General features: G+C 39.9%; 1 protein-coding gene across 1 annotated transcript; it reads right to left on the reverse strand.

The window, feature by feature from the left end:
• Positions 1 to 7,805: 7,805 nt before the first annotated feature.
• Positions 7,806 to 17,828, reverse strand: LOC145390666 (sodium-coupled monocarboxylate transporter 1-like). Its single transcript, XM_080265458.1, has 3 exons — positions 17,777 to 17,828; positions 11,761 to 11,894; positions 7,806 to 8,003 (listed from the first exon to the last, which is right to left on the reverse strand). The coding sequence occupies exons 1-3, from the start codon at positions 17,826 to 17,828 to the stop codon at positions 7,806 to 7,808; spliced, it is 384 nt and encodes a 127-aa protein (XP_080121584.1).
• Between the last annotated feature and the right edge of the window lie 3,275 nt (positions 17,829 to 21,103).

Below are 21,103 nucleotides of genomic sequence, written 5' to 3' on the forward strand. Positions count from 1 at the left end.
AGATAGATAAATAGATAAATAGAAGCAGGGAGTCAGATGATGAGAGGTGTTGTGTCTGCGAGAATCGAGCAATGCTAAACATGCTTACACTGAGGAAAGCTGACGACAGCGGCCAGTAAGGAGATGATGCAATTAGTTGTCAGCAGTCCTCTCGTGAACAAAGACCTAGTCCATCCACGAGGAACACACGTGACACACCCCTGCTACACCAGAATTTAGGAAAGAGAGCTCAGACGGAGATTAGCCACAGAAGAGGCAAGAGAGAAGTAGACAGGGCTCAGAGGAGACAGGTGACGGGAGAAGGGCTTGGCAATTAGCGAGAGAGAAACAGATAGCGAGACAGGGAGGTAGCTACCCGGGACTTATACTCGTCCGTGTGAGAGACTTGTTAATAATATTTCCAAGACAAATAAAAATAGTCCCATACTATTCTTTACCTCTCCTGTTACTACATGACAAGCTTATTGATGGATCAGTGAGATTGTTCCCTGAGGCACATATCCAGGTGGCATCTTCATTTTACACTGGTACAACAGTTGCAGTTGTCATGCCAGAACCTTTGTTTGACCTAATTATAGGCAATATTCCAATCAATCAATCAATCAATCATTTCCTGTGGCACCCTCGGGGATGCATAGGGCCTCGATGAACTCACACCACCACATCCTATCTTGTGCTAACTCCTCAAGATCTCCCCAACACTCATCTCCAGCTTCCCGTCTCATTGTCCTCACCCACGTCTCTTTTGGCCTTCCTCTACCTCTCCTACCAAGTGCCACCCACCCTGGTGTACCTCGTACTATTCCCTGTCTCCTAAACACATGTCCTAGCCACTTCCATCGTGAAAATCTAACATATTCATCGATCGGCTGCACTCCCGTTATTTCTCTAATTCTACTATTTGGTATCCTTTCCCACCACTTAACTCCTAATATTCTTCTAAGTGCTTTATTTTCAAACACCAAGATTTGCCTGATTACCCTTCTTTAACCTTTCCTCGACTTCAAAGTTCAAAGAACCATCCTTGGCTAAATAAGTACCTAAATATTTAAACCTATCAACTTGCTTTACAACCATACCTCCAATTACACATTCCTGCGCATTTTCCATATTCATATTGATTATTTCAATTTTTCCACAATTAATAACCAAACCCACCTTGCGACCTTCACTCACCAAACAGTCCAACACTCTCTGCATCTCTTCTGGCCCATCACAAATCAAAACTATATCATCTGCATAATCTAAATCCAAAAGTTTCCTGTTCTCTCCCCAAAGTATACCTGCACCGGTTTCTGTTCCAACGCGTTTCATAATGTAATCAATGACCAATATAAATAGTAAAGGCGATAGAACACCACCTTGAATTACTCCGGACTTGGCTTCAAACGAATCACTCAGACAACCATCAACCATCACTTTACAAAATGTGTCCTCATGCATGTTCATAATGACCCTCACAAACTCCTCTGGTATTCCATAATGTCTCATGATCTTCCCCATAGTCTCTCTTGAAACACTATCAAAAGCCTTTTCAAAATCAACAAAACAAAGATTTAACGGTACTCTCATTTCATTAACTTGCTGCATCAAATGCCTAACTATAAAGATCTGATCATTGCAACCACGTCCCTTTCTAAAACCAGCCTGTTCATCCCTCAGAATACCCTCAACCACCGGCTCCATCCTATTTAACAACACTCTACTGAAAACTTTCAAAGCTATCGGTGACAAAGAGATTCCCCTCCAATTACCACATTCACTCAGGTCTCCCTTCTTCGGAACTTTAACAATTACACCATTCTTCCAAACTGATGGTAGTAACCCTGTCACCCGTATCTTATTGAATAGCTTGGTCAAGATCATTATTAATCTATCCCCCTCAATTTTAAACATTTCCGGAAATAAACCATCCTCCCCTGGTGCCTTATTATTCTTTAACTGTTTTACTGCTTTCTCCACTTCTGCAAGCCTCAACTCTCCTGTTTCTATATTTAAATCTTCCTGAGCAAACGGTATATCCTCTTCTGGTGGTATTGGTCTATTAAGAACTGTCTCAAAATGCTCTTTCCATCTATTTTTAATATATCCATCTTTGGTCAATAAATTTCCTTCCCTGTCTCTAACTGGTATTTCTTTGCGTTTACCTGCATTACCACTCAGTTCTCTAATCGATTCATATGCTATTCTTTGACTCTGTCCATAATTTTTGTTTATTAAGATTTCAGTCTCTGCAACCTTTTCATCCACACATCTTCTTTTATCTCTCCTAGCTAACCTTCTTACTTCTGAATTCAAACTCCAGTACGCAGCTCTTGCTAATTCAATCTCTCGTTCATCAACGCATTGCATCTCACTCCTCAATTTAGCCTCACCTCTCTTTTTTATCATATCCCACGTTTCCTCTGATATCCATTTCTTTCTCCTGAATCTATATTCCAGGTGCCAAGTATAGTTGCACTGTAGATGACGCTACTCAGACTTCAGCTGCAGTAACACGAGGCATGGCTGAGGCTCCAGTGTCACCCTGGTGACCATTGCATCTCCGCAATATCTGATTTGTAGCCATGATGTTGTCCAAGGACAACATCCTGATCCGACACTTGCTGCCTTGTGGAAGAAACAGAAGGGTAGATAGGTTAAGTATTCACGGGGAGTTCAAGCCAAGTTCCTTCGTAAACAAGGACGGCTCTACCGTGAGTCATGAACACCCCAGGGCAAGGTTTGAATGCAGTTTGTGGTTCCCGCTGAGTATCGCCAAGCAGTGTTAGAATGGGGTCATTGTTCAGCCTCAGGAGGTCACATGGGCAAAAGGAAAACCCAGGGGGTATCCGTGCTGACTTTTTCTGGCCAAGAATGGGACAAGAAATAGATAGCTTTGTGCATTCCTGCATTGTGTGTCAACGTACCACCAATCAGGGACATGTCCTTTCTGTGCCGTTTGAATCTACACCCATAATCTCTGAGTCAGTTGAGAGAGAGAGCAGTGGTAATGTGGGTGCAGACCTGACGTCTCGCCAGCTGGTCCCACAGGACACATCACGTCCAGGGCCTGTACATACATGTGTACCGTAGGTTAAGGGGAAGTTCGAGACCCCCGTAAGGACAATCCGAGGCTGTGTTTGAATTACCTTGTGGTGTCTTGAGCTGTGGGCCTCTCTGAGGATTCCCGGAGAATGCACATTATCCATATGAGTGTTCACACCCACCATGGGTGTTAAAATGTGACCTGCCTGAGATTGCGTAGGGATTCTCGGCTTGCCAATGTTAATCTTAAGTGTAGAGTAGGAATTTAAACAATTAACTATAAGGGTCCTTTGAGATTCTGTCCTGGGACCACGTTTCCTGGTTAATAATAATGTAGGTTTAGGGTTTAACCAGTAAACTATAAGGGTCCTTTGAGATTCTGTCCTGGGACCACGTTTCCTGGTTAATAATAATGTAGGTTTAGAGTTTAACCAGTAAACTATAAGGGTCCTTTGAGATTCTGTCCTGGGACCACATTTCCTGGTTAATAATAATGTAGGGTTTAACCAGTAAACTATAAGGGTCCTTTGAGATTCTGTCCTGGGACCACATTTCCTGGTTAATAATAATGTAGGGTTTAACCAGTAAGCTATAAGGGTCCTTTGAGATTCTGTCCTGGGACCACTTTTCCTGGTTAATAATGTATCCAATACGAAAATAATGGCAACCTCGAATGTACAAAGCTTGGCTGTCACTTAAAATTTTCAGCTAGGACGTACTCTCTTAATATATATCCTGACTGCTAGGCAGAGAGAGAGAGAAATTGTAATTTAATAAAAATTGTTTGTTGCACTGACACTTTTGATGCTCCACCTTGATTACTTTCGCAGGTGCAGCTGGCGGGTGTAGCAATTTTGTCATGGAGATCAGCTGATCGTCTCTGCCGCATGCTGCCACCTCTTCTCTTCTGCCTCGTCGTCTCCACTTACTATTCATTTGTATTATATCATTTTACATGTAAGCACAGTTACACCACAGTCACACCTACACCGTGTATTACATACATCATGCTACATAACAATTGGTTCTTAATGTAATTGTAGCTAACTTTTCGCTCAGTTTGACCTGAGTACAGGATTTGTCACTGTCATCTCAGAGTTTTTTTCCCTCAAGCTTGCTTCTATTAACGTTAATACAAGGTTTTTACGCTCATGGGCGACTGTGATTTTCTCCTGTAGCAGAATAGTACACACACCAGTGTTAATCTTGTATGACTGAGTAAGGATTTATATGTATGTATACTGAAAATTTTTCTGAAGAAAAATTTGATTTTGATGGGGCGTGATGTCACGAATTCGCGTGAGCGTATTTATAAATTTGTGACATTGTACCTTAGTGAGATAACCACGAACTCTAGTGGAATTCCTACTGAGCATCACTCGGTTCAACCGTTCTTGTATTCACTTTGATCAGGATGGTTTTCAGATCATTTGTGACTGTTTCACAAGTGATCATTCTTATGCATAACAGTAGTGCTTTCATTGAGTGATTTATTGTGAGCCTATATCATTCATTCTGTTTCTGTTGACTGTTGAAGTTAGGCCACGCCCTACTTCCGGCAAATTCGGCCAGCCCCTACCTCTTTTCTCCGTTTGAATTTAGTCAGCTTTGAGTCGCCTCGAGGGTAGGACTGTTTGTGCCCAGCATAGAGCAGCACCTCTGTTGTACAGCGAGTTTCTGAATCTCCATCTAGACGGTGGATTGGCGAAGCGGGCTTAGCGAATAGCAGCATTTTGATGTTCATCACAGGCGCCCAGACTATCGTTCGGCTTCCCTTCACTGACCAGTATTTCTGTTTGTTTTTTTAGGCTTAAGTGCGTTTAGCTTTTGAATGAGTGAGTGAGTGTATTCTCCTTGTTATTTTGAATTCATTTTTGAGGTCCATATAACATAAATTTATTTCATTGTAATAAATAAATGTACAGTTCATTTTTTTTAGCTTAATGTAATTAACCGTCACATCCCGAGCTATTTCGCACCTCCGACACCCCCTAATCCTGAGGTATTTTCGAAAAAAAAATTTTTGGCTAAAATCTCTGCTTTTGGTGAGAAACATCGAAAACTCATAGAGAAATCACTCACCTGAGGTTTAAAATACTCGATCCAGGTAGCAATACCTCCTTACCTTATTGCATTTTCTAACAAGCTGGCACCAAAGAAAATGAGTTCTATGGGAGGGTAACTATTTCACACCACTCATAAATGGTATTTATTTATTTACTTGGTACTAATTTTTATGTAGTACGAGAGTATATTGGTTTTCAAACAGTAATATAGGCATTATAAGCATTGTTTCACTCACTAACTCATCACCATACCTGACCTTTTTTTGCCACATTACCTGATCATCATTTCTGACTGTTTCTTCCTTTAATGCTATGTAAACTTTGTCATCCACATTGTCATCAACTGGGGAATCACTCTGGCTCTGAATGTCTTTATTGGCCAGGTCACTGGTAACAGGTGAATTGCCAAGACAATGGCGTGCAGGGGGGGGGAGGTTATGCGGTGTAAGGCATTGTCCCTGCTTGGCATCTTGTAGAGGAATAGAGGCAGGTGTCCTGTGTATACGTACGAAAAATCACGTGCAAAAATTGAAAATTATGCAAATTATGAACCTTGCATTTGCACGACGTACCAGTACGTCATCGGGACTGGCAAATCCAAAATGTTGCAACGTATCCATACGTTGACGGGACGCCTCGGGTTAAACTCATGTTTTATTTCTCCACATTAAGCTTTTTAGTTGCCGCTCCTAGACTGCACAAACTCTTTACATTATCCTTAACTGGTACTTAGGCCAGTTCTTCTGTATCAAATTTAAATCCGTTGTGCCAGCCAGGAGTTAAGCATTGGCAAGAACCTGTTTATTATTATTAGCATTAGTTATTGATTGTCATGGGTGGAGTCACTTTCTCAAGAGGCTAACAGTACTAACAAACAGCACGCGTGAGTAATTAGTCTCTGCTGTGTACTGTTGAGAAAGTTTATAAATTCTTGTCTTTAGAGAATCGGCGAAGTAAGCTGGCATAAAGTAAACCTTACTGCTTGATTTTCACAAGTCAATTCCTTGTCTCTAATTTCAAATAATATTTAGCATTATTAATTCATAATTTCCCATCCCTCTGTGACACAGGGGAATAATTATACCTGACCTCCAAACCTCCGGGACCCTACCTTCCTCCTAGGCCGATTTGCACTCTTCCATATCCATTTATTATTACCTCTCCTTCGTGCTTCATCATTTCACCACACACTAGTTCAGTTCCTGGGGCTTTCCCCATTTTGATTTTCTTCATTGCTTCCACTACTTCCATACTTCTGATCTCATCCTCCTTTCTCATCTCCCTCCTTCTCCCAGCCATTTACCATCTACTTATATTTGCATCAATTTCATTCTCTATATTGAAGAAATCCTTAAAGTGTTCTCTCAATCTGCACACTTTTCGTCCACTTTCACTATCAATCTTCCAGTTTTGTTTTGCACTATCCTATTACACTCTTTATCACCCTGTCTAACTCTTTCTACCTCCTTCCAGAATATTTTCTTTCATTCGCTCCACTTTGCACTCAAATTTCTTCCAAAATCCTCACCCACTCTCCTCTTACTCTCACTATTCTTTCACCTCCCTTTCTACATATAACTCTCTATTCTGTCTCAGCTTCCTCCATGCACCTGTTTCCCATTCACTTACAATATGCTTCCTTCTTTTGCATCACAGCTTGTCACACCTCTTCATTACACCGTGTTGTTCGTTGCACCCCTTTTCGTCTTCTCTTCATCCCATACACCACCTCAAATGCTGCACCTATTCCTTCAGTGAATATCTTGCACACACCCTCCACTGCCATCTTTCCCAGTCATATTTACCCAATAGATCCTGCACTTCTCTTTTACATTCTGCCTTCTTTCATCCTCTTGCAATCATTCTACTCTCCTTGTATGGACTGCTTCCTGCTGCCATACTCTCCTTCTATTCATCCATCACATTTGCACCTTGACTTTCATGACCATCAAGTGATAAACAAAAAGCCCACTCCCCCAACCTATGTATGCTCTTGCATCAAGGACATACCTTCACACTCTCTCATCCACACACACAAAATCAGTCATTGCCTTCCGTTCATTCAGTTCACCACCCTCCCTTCTCATCCCTCGACACGTATACTGTTGGATCATTTTGTGTCTATCACTAACCCCCGCCCCGCATAAATATCCACTGGAACATTACCATTCTTATTCCCTTCTGCTGGCACCTCCCACTGACCAACTACCCCATCCACCTTCACATTCCCTACTTTTCCGTTCATATCTCCAATCTAACACACTCTTTCACTCCTCTCAAATTTTTCCATGCACGCTTCCACATTTCCCCAGTACTCTTCTTTCACTCTGCTTGGTCTTCCGTTCTCACATATACGCGGACAATCTCCCATGTATGTAAACCAACTTTCAATCTTACACCATCCTTAAACCAACTGATCCATATTGACATATATTCTATTTCCATTTTTTGGACATAACAATACATACACCTTTCTTTTACAGTAAATCCATTGGCTTGTCACTCAACGTACAGTAGAGCCACCCTGAAGTTGCGTATCACTGCACTGAGCGGGCGGATGATGGGCGCCGCGACCAACCACTAAAGTAAATTATACACTGACTGTAACATTGAGGTGCTGAACGTGCATACCAAGGCCAAAATGGTTAAAGCTTTTGAAACAGAATTAGGTTTCATAGTATAAACACTCCTACAAAGCTCATATGTACACTCTTATCTTACAAGAGAGGTGTAGAAGGTGCAGACAGTGGCCATAATGATCATAGAGGTAGTGGTGGAGAGCGGGGTGACAGCGGCGAGGGCCAGGGAGGGGCCATACTGACACATGCCCATAAAGGTGGCAGCCATCAGCAGGCTGGCACAAGTGGCCATGCGTCGAATCCACACATTTTTAAACCGTAGTTCCAGATACTGAAAAGAGAGAATACTTATACTGTCTGGAATAACACAATGTACTTTTACACCTGACAATATGCGTTGGGGTACGAGGTAGGGATCTGGGGCGCGGCAGCCCTCCAGGTCCGAGAAAATGTGTCTTTTTAAAGACATCAGTTGATTTTCCAGGGCAAAAGTTGATTTTTAAATTTAGATCCTTGTGTTGGTGTACATATATATATGTATTTTTGTTTAAAAGATAATCTTCTTAATTGTGAGGGTAAATTGATTTGTTATTGGTTTGTTCTGATATACATTCCCTACTTGCTATCAATTTTCATGTGAATACAAGACTGAGTATGACATTTTAAGCATAAGAATTGTAGCTATCTACAGTATCTACTACCAGACACCTTAATCCTGTATGTGGGGATGGGGCACAAACAGATCTCCTCCATGTCGCCCTGTCCTCTGCTCTTTGGTGGCTCTGCTTCCAGCTCCCAAACCATCTCTCTTATTTCTCACCATTCCATACCACCATCTCATCTTCAGTCTCCCCGTCCCCTTCCACCTCACCCAGATACATCATAAATCACATCCACATCAGTACCACAACGCTCCTTTACTTCTTCATTTGTTTGTGAGTCTCTGTGGGACTCCACATGCTCTTTTCGAAAAACAAATTTCCGCTGGTCTCTTGTGTCCTACCACCGGGTTCGAGGCTTCGGTTCCGTACGTTAGAGTGGGGATCACAGTGTTTCCATGTTGACTTACCTATTCCTCATTGCACTCAGTAACCAGCATGCTTGCTTCCCTGCTGTACCCTTTGAAGCACTTCATCCTCTACACTTCTATCCATGCTCAGCACATTATCTGAGTATTGAATGCACCCACATCCTTCATTTACTCACCATACAGTCTCACTTTGCATTCTGTGACGTTTTCTCTTACAGAAGTTAACTTTACCCTTAACTATTTATATTTTACTTTTCAATTCAGTTTGTTACTTACATTCCCAAGCTCACTGGCCAATACCTACAGCCTCAATTCATCTTCACTTTTCAACACACTACCGTCAGCAAAAAACAGAACAGGAACTTTCCAACCCTGCTCTTATCTATTAGGGTCAGCCCAAAATCCAATGTCCCACCTTGTATCTTTTATATCTCCATCTGTATATAAGCTGTACAGCCACAGAGACATGACACGTCCCTGTTTAAGTCATAATTTAGATAAAAACTCTCACATAGGTCAATATCAACAAGCACTGCAGCACCAGCGACCTCACACACATACGTCACATCATTCAGCAACTTCCTACTTAATACCTACATCCATTGTCCATCTACTCTGTCGTATGCTTTCTCCAGATCCGCAGAGGAAGCATACAACTTCTTCCATTTCTTTATTTTTATCTTTATTTTTTTTTTTCAGTTTCGCAATTTCCTCGTTTCCTAAAGCCTCTTGTTCTTCTCCAACAAATTTCCCGGTTATTTCCCATACTCTCAGTGAGTATCCTGCCATATATTTTTTCCAGTACACTGTGAAGTCAGATACCCCTATGACTGTCATACACTTCTTTCCCCTTTTCCTCTGAATAGAGGAATAGTTATACCTAAATTCTAATCCTCAGGGTTCCTGCCCTCTTGCTGCATCAATCTGCGTGTATTCTGTATCCATTTTAAAATCATTATCTCTCCCTTGCCACACACTCTATTCAAATTCTGAGGTTTTCACCATTATGACTTTCTCTTTTGCTTCAAATATTCCGATCCTATTGATCTCTTCCTTCAGCCTCCTCCTCCTCTTCCATACATTCCCCAACGATATATACTCGCGCTACTTTCAGTCTTTGTATTCAACTTTATTATAAAGTGTTCTCTCCCTCTGGTCAGTTTTCTCCCCTCTCTATCAATATTAAGTCATATTCAGCGTTCTCTCCTCTACTTTTTCCTTTATCATCCTGTCTTAACTTTAACCTCCTTCCAAGACAGTTTCAAAAATCCCTTCCACTTGAAACTCAGGTTTCTGTCAAACTCCACATCCAGTCACTTCATGTCTCTCCTCTTCTCTGAAGATAACTCTTTTCAGTCTCTCAACATCGTCCATTCCACTCTTTCCCACCCAATCACCATTATGATTTCTTCTTTGTCACTGCTTGTTTCACTTCTTAATCCCCGACGCTATTCCTTCCTTCCTCTTTCATCTTCTCTTCACCTCACACACTACCTATCATGCCGAATGAACTTCTGTGAATGCTTTACAGATATCTTCCACCTCCTCCATCTGCTTCAAAACATGTATACCTAATTACTCCTCTACTTCTTTCATGTATCGCACCATTATTTTAATGCTTCTGCAGCCTTTCTACTGTTTTTGCTAAATTTACGGGTAAAATGAAATATGATGTCCTTGTCTTGCAGTGGTCATTAATAAGCAATAATCTAAAGATTTGCACAGGCCTCTTTTCAACTCCCTCGTACATTTGAAATACCCGGAAGAAGAACACTATTCACGGTTACCTGATTATTACAATGTGTTGAAAGAAAGAACGAATATATACAGTTGCTGTCAAGAGTTATGTTACACTGTCAGAAGACTTTGTTAAAATATTCTGAAGCAAACTGTAATATTAGAGTGGTCTGTTTTTTTTTTTCTTTTTTCTTGTGTTGAAGCCTTATGATGTCAGATTCTTAGATATGACGTAAATAAATGTTATAGTAAACTCCTCTACTTCAAAACTGCTTTCATAAGCTGAAGGAAATCGTCTAGGAGTTGCTAGTATAAAATCAAACCACGCCAGTGTAATGAAGGCATTAAGGAATATATGTGCGTTTCATTACCTTGATAGGGCAAGTATTCCGATTCGTGACAACTGTATATCAAGAAAAAATTATTAAATAAAAAGTTGAATACAGTGTACATCAATGGTAAGGCAACAATTGGCAAAGGATAGGAATGAACGGATGAAGTATGTAGGAAGATGCTCATGACAGACGTGGCACCCCTTGGCAGTCAGCATAAACTATCACATTTCCATTATGGGGTGGCCTACAAATGCCCACTTATTGGCTACTGATTTGCTGAAGGTGCCGATTATCCTTTGTCAACCAGGCCACTGCCAAACACCACACACTAGCCTATTTTATCATACTACTGGACGGGGTCTTTCTCATGTTACTCATGTGTTTTTAAAAAGCTCTTTGAAGCCTCCTAAAAACTTTAGGTGTATGGAAAACTTATCAACATACATTTTATACATATCACTAAAGAAAACACAACTGAATGAAGTCAGTGACACTTCGCAAGTTGCCAGCTCACAGGACGAGTAACAGGGCTGCATGGAGTCAATGAGCCTCTGACAGAAATGGAAAGAGGTTGTGCACCATTCCTTGCCCCCTCCCCTAAATCCCTTCAATTTATTTGTAACATGTACAGCATGTAATAACTGTTTTCACTTGCTGAGGGACCAGCAGCAAAAACATGGATTGTTCTAGATTTTTCCATATGTGGACCAGTTACCCTTTGAAGAGGAATATAACATTTTATTTTCGAATGTTTAGATGTGGGGCAGATTTCAAAAGGCATTCTGTTTTACTATCATTATTTCTAGGTTATACTTACCGCATTTAACTGTAGAAAAAAAATTTATGACGTTCATGATGATGATGATGATGATGGTGTCGGTGATGGAGCTGTTGGTGATGGTGGTGATGGTGATGATGGTGTTGGTGGTGTTGGTGATGGTGGTGATTGTGGTGATGATTATGATGATACTCTTTCAAGTTCCCACCTCATTCAGTGAAACGATGCCCAAATTGTAGAATACAGGTAGAGAGAACTTGATAATAAAGAGTACAGCCAGAGTAAATCCCAACAGCACTGTGGTTACTTGAGTCCCATAGTAATACACCTCAGTTGGGTTGCCTGGTGGGGAGATGTACAGGATGTTAAACAAAATTTCTCTGTGTTGGGTGAAATTGCTACGCCTCTTACTGAAGCTGTGATTATTAATATATGGATGGAGAGGGGCTGGGTGGTATGAGATTATTAGGAGGAAACGTAACTATTATTATACATATCATTATACATAAAACATTAGGCATGCAAATAAACTATGCACTCAAACAAACCTACTATGTGTGTGTGTGTGTGTGTGTGTGTGTGTGTGTGTGTGTGTGTGTGTGTGTGTGTGTGTGTGTGTGTGTGTTCTTACCTACCTAATTGTTCTTACCTAATTGTATCTTTACAGGAATGAGTCAAGCTCGTACTGTCCCGTGTCTTAAACCATATTTATCGTACATATCCTTAAATTTGTGAATTGTTTTGGCACACACTATTTCATTCGGTAGTGCATTCCATTGATCAATTGCTCTGTTTTGGAACCTGAATTTCCTTACGTCTTTATCACCTCTCTTCTTATGCAGTTTTTTGCAGTGTCCTCTTGCTGATGCTTCTCCATATGTTAAGTAATCATTTATGTCTATTTTCTCCTTTCCTGATATGCACTTATATAGCATTATCATGTCACCTCTTTTCCTTCTCTCCTGTAGTGTTGGTAGATTCAGTTTATTTAGTCTTTCTTCGTAGCTTAGGTCCCTTAAGCTTGGTATCCATTTTGTAGCGGCCCTTTGAACTTTTTCAATCTTGTCTATATGCTTTTTGATTTGAGGACTCCAGACTACTGATGCATATTCCAGGACTGGTCTAATGAATGATGTTATTATCCTTCTTAGCATGTCTTCATTTATGTATGTGAATGCTATTCTCATATTTGCCAGCAGTGTATACATGTTCCGTACCTTCTCGCTGATGTGGTCAGCCGGAGATAGTCTGTTATTGATAATCACACCTAGGTCTTTCTCTCTTTCTGATGTGTATAGGGTTTTATTTCCTAATTTATAATCCCAATCAGGTCTTTTTCCACTTTTACCAAACTTGATTACATGACACTTGTCCACATTGAATTCCATTTGCCATGTACTACTCCATTCATGAAGTTTATTTAATTCTTCTTGTAGCTCCCTACAAGAGTCTGTGCTAGTAATTCTCCTTTGTATTTTTGCATCATCTGCAAACATATTCAGATAGCTCTCATTTCCAGTGTTACTGTTTATATCATTTATATACACTAAAAACATGATTGGTGCCAGCACTGAACCCTGTGGTACTCCACTGGTCACTTCTTTCCATGATGAGTAGTTTCCTCTTAGTACTGTCCTCATTTCTCTTTTTATGAGAAAGTCTTGCATCCAACAAAACAGTTTGCCTCGAATTCCTCCTTGATGGTAGTTTCCATAAAAGTCTTTGGTGTGGTACTGTGTCAAAAGCTTTCTTGAAATCTAAATAGATACTGTCCACCCATCCTTCCCTTTCCTGTATTGTTTGTTACTCTGTCATAGTAGCTCAACAGATTAGTAACACATGATTTTCCTTTTCTGAAACCAAACTGTCTTTCTGTTATCATACTGTGTTCTTCTAGATGATTTACCCAAGCTTTTCTTATAAGTTTTTCTAATACCTTGCTTACAACACTGGTCAGTGATACTGGTCGGTAGTTGAGAGGATTTTGTCTATTTCCTTTCTTGAATAAGGGGACTATATTTGCTTTTTTCCAAATATCAGGTAGTTTCCCTTGACTCAAGGATTTCTTGAAAATTTAAAAATAATGGTTTACTTAACTCCTTTGCACATTCTTGTAATACCCAACATGAAATTTCATCAGGACCACTTGCTTTTCCTCTGTCTAATCTACTTAGCTCCTCCTGTATTACTTTTTCTGCTATTTGTATATCTGGTAGTATGTGTGGACATGCGTGTTCCACATAGTCCCTCTCAAAATTTTTTTTTGTAAAAACTAATTGGAAATTCTTATTTAGTGCTTCACAAATATCTTTCTCTTTATGTGTGTGTGTGTGTGTGTGTGTGTGTGTGTGTGTGTGTGCTAAACGGGTAGTACCAATATTTTTATATTTTTCTCTGTTTTATGTAATCAAAGTAATGAAGGTATAAATAAAATTAATGGTGAATAACTTTCAGTTTTTATAAAAATGTTAAGTTAAAAGATCCTGTGGTATTCATGTTCCAGAGTTCCTGTGTCAATAAAATTTAATGGTGACAGACATGAAGAACAATAATATCATACAGTGTTGATGGGTTAATGGAGACACACTCACTAAGATGGCAAATATTTAAGGTTATAACAAATGTTATGCTGTAACAAGCATCAATTAAGACACCAACGACCCGCCAGTCAAGAAGACGAAGATGACTCCACCCTTTAATAAACGAAATAAAAAGCAACTTCTCGTTAGTTAAATAACAGCGTCTAGCAGCAACAAAAATAAAATCACCGGCCTATGCTAAGAAAATTATAAAAATGTCACAGAACAGAACCAATTTACTGAGGCTACCGCACCGGCTTTCTTCAGCCAATGGGAATTTTAGTCGTGGGAAGATTGCCGACAGCTACTTCGAATATATTTTGGAATACTGGAAATTCTCTCTTCAAAATCAAATTCAAAATCGAAAGAAGGAGCGTTGTGGTGTGGATGTGGATGTGATAGGAAGCGTTAGGAGAAATACGTTGAGGTGGTTTGGCCATGTGGAGAGGATGGAGAGCGAGAGCCTGGAGGAGAGTGTATGTGAGTGACATGGATGAGAGAAGAGGGAGGGGGAGGCCAAGGATGAGGTGGAGGGATGGAGTGGAGAGGTATATGAGAGAGCGAGGTGTAAACTGGGAACAGGGCAGTGAAATGGTGGGGGACAGGGCGAGATGGAGGCGATTTGTTTGTGGCCACCCCTTACGGGATTAAGGCGTGTGACAATAGATAGATAGAAAATCAAATTATCAGGGACTTGGTCTGAATAAAATGCCCAAGTGCGTCCATGCCAACGAAAGGATAAACCACCAACCAACCTGAAGAAAAAAAAAAAAAAGAAGATGGCAATAATACAGGAACGAGTAGCAGCTCGTAGACCGTTTGTGACAGCAAGAACAACACAGAAATATTTTAAAGTATAAACTCAGCAAGAAGAGTCATGATCCGACTCAACAGCGACTGATCAACTCTTCGTAACCATTTTATGTTGACGGCAGCTGTTCAGTTGGACCTCATCTTTGCCCAACCCTCTGTCCTTCCTCAAATACACATTCCAGATTTATATGATCAACATTTTGATTGTATTCTTTCTTCAATGCATATATGCTGATAGAAAATGTAAAGTTACATGAAAATTAGTGAGGAATTTTCATACCGCATTTTCATAAACGTCACACACACACCACCATACAGTATACTGTAGTCATAACACATTAACATGATTATCAAGATCCATACAGAATCATAAATATATTTCCATTCATAAGTATCACTGACAATAAATGTATTTCCTGATTCTTTTCATGGTTTCTCAAATTTCTTTGTCTTTATTCAACCGACCCAGCTAACATTCTTTTGAATTCCTAGAAATATCATTACCATTTGCTTCATGCATTTCAGCCACTGCATTCCAGGGTTTAGAAGGCTGTTCATTATCCCATTTTTTTTTTTTTTTGGGAGGGGGGGGGTCTAATAGAAAAACAACTTTTGCACAATCACTATAGACAATACACAGAATAGGGAACAAACCAGTTCATTACCTGGTTTAGGCAATGTGCGGGTGTGGTGAAGTCGTAGAAAACTAAACCTCTACGTTAAAAAGATGCATTTTTATTAGTGATGTGAAGATGTTTACGGCCAGTCAGCAAAGACCTTTATGACTGTGTAATTTTTGTGTAATAATGAGTGAAACTTCACAAAAAGTAGCTTAGTTTCATGTGGAGTTAATTAAAATGAAACTTGTAAAATTATCTTTAATGTACTGGTCATCACCAGTGCTTTCATTTTTGCACAAACTAGTATTATGTATGTGTACAATATGTATATTGAAAATCACATAGAGATACAAAAAAGTTGTAACTAAGTGTTTATATATATATATATATATATATATATATATATATATATATATATATATATATATATATATATATATATATATATATATATATATATATATATAATGCATTTGTTATCCTTTTAACAACTGAGGGAAGTGATAATCTCAAGACAGTGCAATGTGGTACTTGAGGAATTCATATTCTTCAGGAGTAACGGTTTTGCAATATAACACATGAACAAATATCGGCATCATCACCATCACAATAAAAAATAATATTTACATCACCCTTTTCCATCACCAACATCCAGGATACACACACACTTTTATCATGTGATTGTTTTGCTGTTTCACAGAGCCCTACAAGATTCAGCCACAATATTAATATGATATAGGCTTATAAGAATGAGAGAAGTATTATTTCTGAGTTATAATACTGACGTAATTATGACTGCAGAATTAACCCCTCGCGACAGACACATTATTAGAGAAGTGTTGCAACAAAACTGTAAAACCTTTGAAAAATCACAGGTGCATAAAACCAATGGGGGAGTTCTAATATATGTTAAACAAATCACATATTTGTAATTCAGATAATCACATTAAATGTTCAAACATGTTGTACCACATATGTCAAAATCTTCATAGAGGGTAATATAGCTATTCTCATTGGTGTAATTGGTTTATGGACTGCCTAAATTAGGTGAAGAAAACTATAAAATACTTCACGACAAAATAAAACAATTCACGGAAAACAAGTACGACATTATTTTAGGGGAGTTCAATATTCCAAACAGTGACTGGAATCATTCAGTTGCAGACATAGATGTGAACAGGTTGCGTGAAGTGGAAGACGATGCATTTTCAAGTCAGGCAGTGAACATCCTGGCAAGTGGTAAAGATATACCTAACCTTGTCCTAAGAACAGACAGTGCTGTAATAGATTTACGTGATTTAGCAAAAAAATTTAGTTACATTTATCATAATATGAGACAAAATTTGTATGAACCGTAACACCAGTGTAAAGAGGCCCTTAGTTCCTAACATCAAAAAAGGTATCTTCAGTAACATGAAAAACAAAATTGCCAACACCAACTGAATTTAGTTACTACAGGTGAAAAACACTGACTAAACGAGTGAAACATTCACACTAACACACCAAAGTATATTGAAAGAAAAACTAGAGAATCGCCCAGATTATGATTCCATTGATATCCCAACCAGGATATGGAACCATATTCGGTAAATCATCCATAACAACAGAAAAGCAGATAAAAAATATAAACATGCAGGAAATCATGATAACAATACTGAATATTTTGAATTGCTACAGCCATGTACGAAAACTATCTGGAAGCCAAACGAGATTATAAGGTAATTCTCGGAAATCAAAGCCAAAACACCAACAGATGTTTTTCCTCTCACTATGTAAAAAGGAAGAAAAATGGAAAAGACAGGATATGTTAAAGTCGACAAGCAATTTTGTTCACGATAACCTACCAAAAGGAGCAATACTGAACAACACCTTTCTCAGCATTTTCACAAAAGAAAATAGTGCAAACAATTCCACTTCGTTTCCTCAGGATCAAAAGTTGATAAATTTTCAAACAATGATGTGACAAGACATGATTTATCAATCCTTAGAGTGCGACAGTCCTTTTAAAAGGACTATGAATTCGGCTACGACAGGCCTTTCACAAGAACGGGGGAAATTTCATATTTTTCAGGTTCACTCATTCCTGCCTAACTCCTGCCTTTGCTCAGTGAGTAATCACGGGGGACCCCTCTGCTTGCGTTATGACGTTACACCACTCAGTCACCGACTGGCCACCATGGAGTGAGGATGTTGCCCTGTTTCTTACAACTACCTGCCTTCACCCACTGCCCAACAGGGAGCGAAGTGTGCCCAGCCACCCACATAGTGCCACCTACCATTCAGATATACACCTGACAGCAACTCCTAGGAGCGGAAGGTGAAAGTTGGAAGAGAAAAAGGAAACTTTTAGGAAATAGGACTATGTGTGCCACGTGAAAAGTCAACCTTCGTATGGGAGAGTGCTCTCGTGCCTGCCACACCTCTAATTGCTTCAGAAATATTTGCCATGGCAAGCCACCACCCAGACGTCGTGTTCCCTACCCAAGGAGGAGACAATGGAGGGGCTGGTAAGGAGCACGGGTCATCGTGGCTAGAGGGACATACGTCCCCTATGGCCCTGCTCCCAAATTGTCCGCAACAGACCCAGTGGGAAGATTTCAGACCGGGAGAACTACCTCCCAACCGGACTAGCCCTCGACAGGTTCAGGGTGAGACTAAACCATCAGTCCCGAGCAGCGCCCCTGTGACAGCCTCAGCCGCACACCAAAAAGAGACAGCCTCCGCCGCTCGCACAAAAAGAGATGGCCTCCGCTGCTCACAAGTAGAGATGGCCTCGGCTGCTCACACATAAAGAGATGGACACAGCTGCTCATTAACCCCTTAACTGTGGGGCGTCACTTTCGTGATGCTTGGGAGCAAGGAATCATACTGCGGGGCGACACTTTTGTGATTCTGTGTTTTTTTAATTCGCCCGGGCTTTCAAGTGGTGGCTTGTAGAATCTATCAGTACTGCTAATGTCCAACACTAGTCAACACTCCTAATCTCATCTGTACTCCCATCCATTGTTGACAATTTAGCCATTTCTCCCCGTTCTTGACTCCCCTCTCCACCTCCCCTCCATTACCCTATCCTCTCGCCTGCCCGGCTGTGCTATGCTAAGTAAATCTTCCGTGGAATTTTTCACTGATTTCATCCATTGAAATAAGCCCTATGCCCTATTCTTATACCAAATAATATATACAAGAAAGAAATAAGGTGAGAGTGCCATACACCTAGAATTGGCTAATTATCACCTGACAACACCTTACATGCACTTGTTAGCTAGTTTTCGCTATTTATTTCCCCTTGAAATATGCCGTATAATCTATTTTCGTAATAAAAATATACATAAGAAAGGAAGGGAGAAACCTAAGTGATGTTTACATTCACCTGGAACTTCCTAATTATTGCAGGCCACCACACTGTATTCTACGTTAAGTAAATCTTCCCTGGAATTTTCCACTGATTTCATCCATTGAAATAAGCCCTATGCCCTATTCTTATACCAAAAAATATATACAAAAAAGAAATAAGGTAAGTGATAGTGCCATACACCTGGAATTGGCTAATTATCACCTGATAACACCTCACGTGCACTCGTTCGCTAATTTCACTGTTTATTTCCCCTTGAAATATGCCGTATAATCTATTCTCGTAATAAATATACATATAAGGAGGGAAGGGAGAAGCCTAAGTGATATTTACATTCACCTGAAACTACCTAATTTATCATGTATTGTCTTGGTTTCCGGCCAATCATTTCATTGCTATATATTAGCAGGTCTCACAGTGAAGTTGGTAGTATTGCACTCACCCTAGCCAGGCAGCAGGAGGCCACTACTATCAGTTCACTGTCGTCTTTGAAGGTGGGAGTATGTCTGATTGGCTCCTGCTAACTTCCGCCGCTTTCTAGCCCCATGCAAAGGGCCGTGTAACCTTTACCCCCTACTAAACCTTGTGTGGAAAGAGGTAAAGGGCTGACAATTGATAGAGAGTGACTACGATCTTTTTATTGAGTAAGACAGTGCAAATGGAATTATAAATAATGTGTAAATAATGTGTAAACAGCAAGTGAAAGCAAAATGAATGTAAATATAAGTGAACAGTGGAAAATAGTTTTATAAGTTACTTCAAGTGACAGTGCATAACACAGTGTAAATAGAATAGAAATGTAAATAATGTGCATAAAATAGAGAACGTAAATAGAAATGTAAATGAGTAGTATTATAAGAATACGAGTATATATACTAGGAGTAATGAAAGTGAAAGTTTCACTCTAGCATGTATGAATACTATGAGTTATGAGAGTGAAGGTGAAAGTGACATTCACTCTCAATGCTAGTATACAGGACGAGAAAGTGAATGCAACGTATTTTACTGAAAGAAATTGAATCCCTACAGTGACAATAAACTACTATTACTGAAGGAAACTTATGGATAAAGACTGTAGATATATATGTGTTATATAGTAACAGAAATATAAACTGTGAGTGTTTTTATGAATAATAGACAACACTAGCAGCGAACGATCGGAAATGGGATGGTCATATGCCCTCATAATTTTCATTGCTTTCACAGTGCTTTTTTTTTTTTTTTAGTATGGATTCCAAACAATATGAGAATCACAGAATAGTGTTTCTAGTGATAATATCAGACTGTGGTAATCATATTACGAGTTGTCAGGAAGTGTAAAGTGGAGACTTCGTTACCCAACTTCAGAGGTCTCTACAAGTCCTTCGGTACTCGACGAAGGCTCAACAAACACCCAAGGAGAAAGCTGAAGGTATGTGCCATAAGTATATAAGATTTTGATATTCTAGGACTAATAACTGATTTTTGGCAAATATTTTTAGAGAGTCTGTCGGAGCGCGAATATCCCCGCGAGAGCCACAAGTCAAAGCAAAACAAGCCCTCGGTTTAAGGATTAAAAGGAGATTGCTTCCAGTGTTATGCTAGTTGTTTTAAGGTCGACCTCTTGTCCCTAAATGACCTGGCAACTGAGCTGGGGCCCTTTTTCTAGATCAGAGCTATAATACACAACGAGAAGAGCAGGACACAAAAACGCTAGGCAACAACCTTTCACGTATATTAACCAAGTCACAACCTTTATATAATACAAATGACAATAACACACGATACACTATTTATAATTATCTGGGCTGGATAAACTGTAGGGTCCTGACTGGTTAATAAGTATCACGCAGGATACTGGACGGACACTATATAGCACAGGATAATCACTATATATATAATTGTTTGGTTAGGTTGGAGTATCAGTCTGAGTGTCTTATTAGGTACATCACAGTGACCCAGGTACTAATTTAACACTGTCTTATGCCTGGGCACAAGAATTATACTATAGTCACTTTTAGGAGCAGTCACCATTACACTGAGCAGGGCGAGGGACTCTGGTTGCGTTATGGGGACCGGGTGAGTCCCAGGTGTCGGCCAGGTGTTGGTGGGTCCTTTTCAGGTGTCCCTTCACTCGAGGGCCACGGGTTGGGAGCAGTGGTCAGGCTTGGAGGGGGGCCCTTTACTCGAGGGGCCTGTTAGAGTGAT

The sequence above is a fragment of the Coenobita brevimanus genome, chromosome 15 (genome assembly GCF_032717465.1).
Source record: "Coenobita brevimanus isolate Jiangsu-jjx chromosome 15, ASM3271746v2, whole genome shotgun sequence".
Classification (NCBI taxonomy): Eukaryota; Metazoa; Arthropoda; class Malacostraca; order Decapoda; family Coenobitidae; genus Coenobita; species Coenobita brevimanus.

Excerpts from the sequence above, each read along its gene's own strand:
- LOC145390666 (XM_080265458.1), bottom strand. The coding sequence starts at position 17,828 with ATGTGGGTGGCTGGGCACACTTCGCTCCCTGTTGGGCAGTGGGTGAAG. Across the intron at positions 11,895-17,776 it reads TGGGCAGTGGGTGAAGGCAG|GCAACCCAACTGAGGTGTAT; the intron begins GTAGTTGTAAGA and ends TCTCCCCACCAG. Across the intron at positions 8,004-11,760 it reads GCATCGTTTCACTGAATGAG|TATCTGGAACTACGGTTTAA; the intron begins GTGGGAACTTGA and ends CTCTCTTTTCAG.